This window comes from Xyrauchen texanus, chromosome 33 (assembly GCF_025860055.1).
Source record: "Xyrauchen texanus isolate HMW12.3.18 chromosome 33, RBS_HiC_50CHRs, whole genome shotgun sequence".
Lineage (NCBI taxonomy): Eukaryota > Metazoa > Chordata > Actinopteri > Cypriniformes > Catostomidae > Xyrauchen > Xyrauchen texanus.
Genome location: NC_068308.1, coordinates 39648712 through 39654711, shown reverse-complemented (window position 1 = coordinate 39654711; position 6000 = coordinate 39648712). Strand labels below are relative to the sequence as shown.

General features: G+C 46.0%; 1 protein-coding gene across 1 annotated transcript in view; it reads left to right on the top strand.

The window, feature by feature from the left end:
• Positions 1–3359: 3359 nt before the first annotated feature.
• The window catches only part of LOC127626469 (testican-2-like), a 48175-nt gene continuing 45534 nt past the window's right edge, over positions 3360–6000 (top strand). The window contains exon 1 of the mRNA XM_052102259.1: positions 3360–3658. Coding sequence (XP_051958219.1) covers positions 3506–3658 — 153 coding nt within the window. The 5' untranslated portion in view covers positions 3360–3505. The remainder of the gene's footprint in view (positions 3659–6000) is intronic.

The following is a 6000-nucleotide window of genomic DNA, read 5'->3' as shown; positions in this document are numbered from 1 at the left end:
TTATCAATAGTCAAAAAGATATTTTTCCTGATGATTTGTTTAGCATTTTCCTTCTGTATGGCATATTTTATTCTGGACATCATAGATATAACATTGGACTATTCCCACAAAGAAGCTCACAGACAAGTAAACAATGGCTCATTTATTAGAAATCTGCCAAAGGTAAAAACATATATAACATTTTTAGCTATTTGGGGCTTAAAGCAGGAGTTATCGGAGCATAAATGTGAAGTTTGTATTTGATGACTTAGAAAAATCATATTTCACTTAGGGATTATTTTACAAATCTTTCAAACTGTGGAAAAAAAAATCTTTCTCAAAGCTTTCATTTGATATATGACTTGTCTATTTATGTGCTACATGAAGGACTTTTATTTTGATATAAATATTTTTACCCCCATTACCTCTAGGGGGCGCTAATTTTCAACGCGAATGGGAAGTGAATTGGTGGATATCTCTGAAAAGTTCTGATTCTAAGCTTTCAAATTACTTAAGTATACGGAGAATTTAACGCAAAAGTTTTGTTGCGATATAGTGTCGTTTCCCCATCACTGCCAGTGCTCACGGCCACGGAGGTCATTCCCCTGTCACTGCCAGTGTTCATGGAACACACAGAGGTTGTACCCTGTCACTGCCAGTGTTCATGGCAATGGAGGTCATTCCCCTGTCACTGCCAGTGTTCATGGAACACACAGAGGTTGTACCCTGTCACTGCCAGTGTTCACGGCCATGGAGGTCGTTCCCCTGTCACTGCCAGTGCTCACGGCCATGGAGGTCATTCCCCTGTCACTGCCAGTGTTCACGGCCATGAAGGTCATTCCCCTGTCTTTGCCAGTGTTCATGGCCATGGAGGTCGTTCCCCTGTCACTGCCAGTGTTCACGGCCATGGAGGTCATTCCCCAGTCTCTGCCAGTGTTCACGGCCATGGAGGTCATTCCCCTGTCACTGCCAGTTTTCACGGCCATGGAGGTCACTGCCAGTGCTCATGGCCACGGAGGTCACTGCCAGTGCTCATGGCCACGGAGGTCACTGCCAGTGCTCATGGCCACGGAGGTCACTGCCAGTGCTCATGGCCATGGAGGTCGTTCCCCTGTCACTGCCAGTGTTCACGGCCATGGAGGTCATTCCCCAGTCTCTGCCAGTGTTCACGGCCATGGAGGTCGTTCCCCTGTCACTGCCAGTGTTCACGGCCATGGAGGTCGTTCCCCTGTCACTGCCAGTGTTCACGGCCATGGAGGTCATTCCCCAGTCTCTGCCAGTGTTCACGGCCATGGAGGTCATTCCCCTGTCACTGCCAGTTTTCACGGCCATGGAGGTCACTGCCAGTGCTCATGGCCACGGAGGTCACTGTCAGTGCTCATGGCCACGGAGGTCACTGCCAGTGCTCATGGCCACGGAGGTCACTGCCAGTGTTCACGGCCACGGAGGTCATTCCCCTGTCACTGCCAGTGCTCATGGCCACGGAGGTCATTCCCCTGTCACTGCCAGTGCTCATGGAGGTCATTCCCCTGTCACTTCCAGTGCTCATGGCCACGGATGTCATTCCCCTGTCACAGCCAGTGTTCACAGCCACGGAGGTCATTCCCCTGTCACTTCCAGTGCTCATGGCCAAGGAGGACATTCCCCTGTCACTTCCAGTGCTCATGGCCACGGAGGTCGTTCCCCTGTCTCTGCCAGTGTTCACGGCCATGGAGGTCGTTCCCCTGTCACTGCCAGTGTTCACGGCCATGGAGGTCATTCCACTGTCTCTGCCAGTGTTCACAGCCATGGAGGTCATTCCACTGTCTCTGCCAGTGTTCACGGCCATGGAGGTCATTCCCCTGTCACTACTAATGTTCATGGAGGTCATTCCCCTGTCACTGCCAGTGCTCATGGCCACGGAGGTCATTCCCCTGTCACTGCCAGTGCTCATGGCCACGGAGGTCATTCCCCTGTCACTGCCAGTGCTCATGGCCATGGAGGTCATTCCCCTGTCACTGCCAGTGCTCATGGAGGTCATTCCCCTGTCACTTCCAGTGCTCATGGCCATGGAGGTCATTCCCCTGTCACTTCCGGTGCTCATGGCCATGGAGGTCATTCCCCTGTCACTTCCAGTGTTCACGGCCATGAAGGTCATTCCCCTGTCACTGCCAGTGCTCATGGCCATGGAGGTCATTCCCCTGTCACTGCCAGTGCTCATGGCCACGGAGGTCATTCCCCTGTCACAACCAGTGCTCACGGCCACGGAAGTCATTCCCCTGTCACTTCCAGTGCTCACGGCCACAGAGGTCATTCCCCTGTCACTTCCAGTGCTCACGGCCATGGAGGTCATTCCCCTGTCACTTCCAGTGCTCACGGCCATGGAGGTCATTCCCCTGTCACTTCCAGTGCTCACGGCCATGGAGGTCATTCCCCTGTCACTTCCAGTGCTCATGGCCACGGAGGTCATTCCCCTGTCACTTCCAGTGTTCACGGCCATGAAAGTCGTTCCCCTGTCTCTGCCAGTGCTCACGGCCACGGAGGTCATTCCCCTGTTACTTCCAGTGCTCATGGCCACGGAGGTCATTCCCCTGTCACTTCCAGTGTTCACGGCCATGAAAGTCGTTCCCCTGTCTCTGCCAGTGCTCACGGCCACGGAGGTCATTCCCCTGTCACTTCCAGTGCTCATGGCCACGGAGGTCATTCCCCTGTCACTTCCAGTGTTCACGGCCATGAAAGTCGTTCCCCTGTCTCTGCCAGTGCTCACGGCCACGGAGGTCTTTGCTTTTTTGATGAACATGCTGGTTGAATATTGTTTGTAGTGTGTGTCTCACACAAACACACACACACACACACACACACACACACACACTCGCACTCTCACTCTCTCTCTCTCTCTCTCACACACTCGCTCACTCACACACACTCACACTCTCTCTCTCTTCTATTTCAATTTAAAAGTAAAAATTAAATTAAAACAAGGTGCCAGGTAATTAATAAAATAAAAAACTAACGCTATACAAAATAAAATAAATTATGAACATAAGAAAATAAAAGTCTCTCACATACGCGCGCACACTATCTCTCTCTCTCTCACACACATACGCGCGCACACTATCTCTCTCTCACACACACATACGCGCGCACACTATCTCTCTCTCTCTCTCTCACACACATACGCGCGCACACTATCTCTCTCTCTCACACACATACGCGCGCACACTAGCTCTCTCTCTCTGTCTCACACATACGCGCGCACACTAGCTCTCTCTCTCTGTCTCACACATACGCGCGCACACTAGCTCTCTCTCTCTGTCTCACACATACGCGCGCACACTATCTCTCTCTCTCTCTCTCTCTCTCTCTCTCACATACGCGCGCACACTATCTCTCTCTCTCTCTCACATACGCGCGCACACTATCTCTCTCTCTCTCTCTCTCTCTCTCTCTCTCTCTCTCTCTCTTCCCATCATTCTTCAGTCCGTGCGTCACCTGAGCAGAGTTCAGCTCGTCTCGTCGGCTCTCAGTGGTGTTTGTTCGGGAGAATATGATCATCATGAGAGGTTCCGTTGTTCTTCAGCTGCTGCTCGTGATTTTGAGCGCGGGAGACGCGCGAGAGAGCGTCGGGAATTTCATGGAGGATGCGCGCGAGAACGGGCAGTTCAGCCGCACCGTCAAACACTGGAACCGCTTCAGAGACGTGAGTGTCAATAACCGACAACTCTTGGCCAGAATTTCGAATTTTTAGAATTTCGAATTTCGAATGTTGGTAAATCGGATCTTTTAAAGATGTTTAGCAGATGTTTTATTATATTGTGACGCATTCCAGACGAAAATATCTAAAACAGACATATCGGAGATGGACAGTATCATGGAATTGATTTAACACGCGTTAACTCCTATAGCGGGGCAAGTTGTCACAGGGAACCGGCTGTGCCTGTGTATTGACTTTGTTTACAATATGAAATACCATCTAAAGTAAGAAAATAAGCCATCTTCCACAACATCTTGTGCCATTACAAAATATAATGACATTGGAAATCTAGTTTGGAGGAGAAAATTAATAATAATAATAATAATAAAAATACCCAAATGTTTTGATATAGGTGTTTAAAACTGACATAAAAGTCAAAACATTGGATTATTGATGCATAACCTTATATTTGTGACAACTTCCCCATGTGACAACTAGCCCCAGTCTCCCCCTCTCTGCTACAAACGTCATAAAATGTCACTTTTTTGTTACCATTAATTTTGCTTTGACTCCTGTTTCAGTGTTGCATGCATTGTTTTGGTAGTCAATCCGTTCCTCGCACAAAGCTATCATATGCCTTCAGAGGACTTGGCATATAGCACACGAGTGACAGAAAAGCTGCATGAAGGTTCTTTAAAAATTAAAAAAAATTAAATGACCAAATTATCATTTTTGGGTGAACTGTTGCTTTAAGGATATATATGATTGCAGGGGTACGTGCTCACATTTTATATTCATATGTATTCAAATGTATTTGCGATCAATATCTATCGAATGGCCACACAAAAATGAGTTTTTCCGAAGGTTGTACAGGGAAACATTCCCAGTCGCTGTTGGGAAGAGTCGGATACGGTAGGTGAAGTCTCGTCGGCTCCCTCAGGTCCTCCTGTCTGGATGAGTTTGCCATGCAGAGACAGAAACTGCTTATTTATTTGAGAAAGACACCATGGGACGCGTCATTCTCAGTGCGAGACTGACTGTGGTGACAGGTGAGGACCAGATGTGTGTGTGTGTGTGTGTGTGTGTGTGTGTGTGTGTGTGTGTGTGTGTGTGTGTATTTATTATCAGTCAAATAGATATTTGATGTTGCGTATAAAGAACTCGGTTTTTGCACGATCGTCACTCTGGAAAGTTGAACCCGAATGTGTGGAAGCCCTGAACCGCACTGAGAAATGTTTTTTTCACTAGGTGAATAAAATGTCAAAAAATAAAAAATAAAAAAAATTTGTTTTTAATAAAGCTTAAAAAAAAAAAAAACCGACCTTAAAAAAAGTATTTTTATTTATTACCCTCTTTATTATTTTTTTCAGTCTAAAAGTTTGATTTTCTCAAAAAAAAAAAAAAAATAAATAATAATAATAATATCTATTTATTATATTCTAAAAATATTTTCTGTCTAAACAATTTTTTTTTCTCAGATTTTTTTTTTTGTCTCCCAAGTTTTTTTTTTCAAGACACAACACAGCGATAGGCGTTGCAACTTGAAAGACGTCTATCTAGCGCATGTTTACATAGGCCAACACATTTTAAAAAGGACAATATCAATAGCAGCATGGATATTCTCAGTGGTGAATGACATCAAACAGTCAGAAATGACTCCCGTTGTTACACTTGACAACGAATGCCAAATGAAACAAATGTAACCTGAGGTATATTCATTTTAATTGTGGGATTTAATGTACAAGTAGACTCACACACATTAGACATCCTGATACAAGAGAAAAAAAAAAATGTTGGACAGAATTTTATTTTTTTTTTTTTTTTTTGTAGAAATTAAACATTTTAGACCAAAAAATTATTTTAGAGATAATTTTTTTTTTTGAGAGAGAGAGAGACAAAACACTTTTAGAGAGAGAAAATATAACCACACCCTCATTTATGTAGGGTGCTTTCAGATGGTCCCTAACCACACCCTCATTTATGTAGGGTGCTTTCAGACGGTCCCTAACCATACCCTCATTTATGTAGGGTGCTTTCAGACGGTCCCTAACCACACCCTCATTTATGTAGGATGCTTTCAGACGGTCCCTAACCACACCCTCATTTATGTAGGGTGCTTTCAGACGGTCCCTAACCACACCCTCATTTATGTAGGATGCTTTCAGACGGTCCCTAACCACACCCTCATTTATGTAGGGTGCTTTCAGACGGTCCCTAACCACACCCTCATTTATGTAGGATGCTATCAGACGGTCCCTAACCACACCCTCATTTTATGTAGGGTGCTTTCAGACGGTCCCTAACCACACCCTTATTTATGTAGGGTGCTTTCAGACGGTCCCTAACCA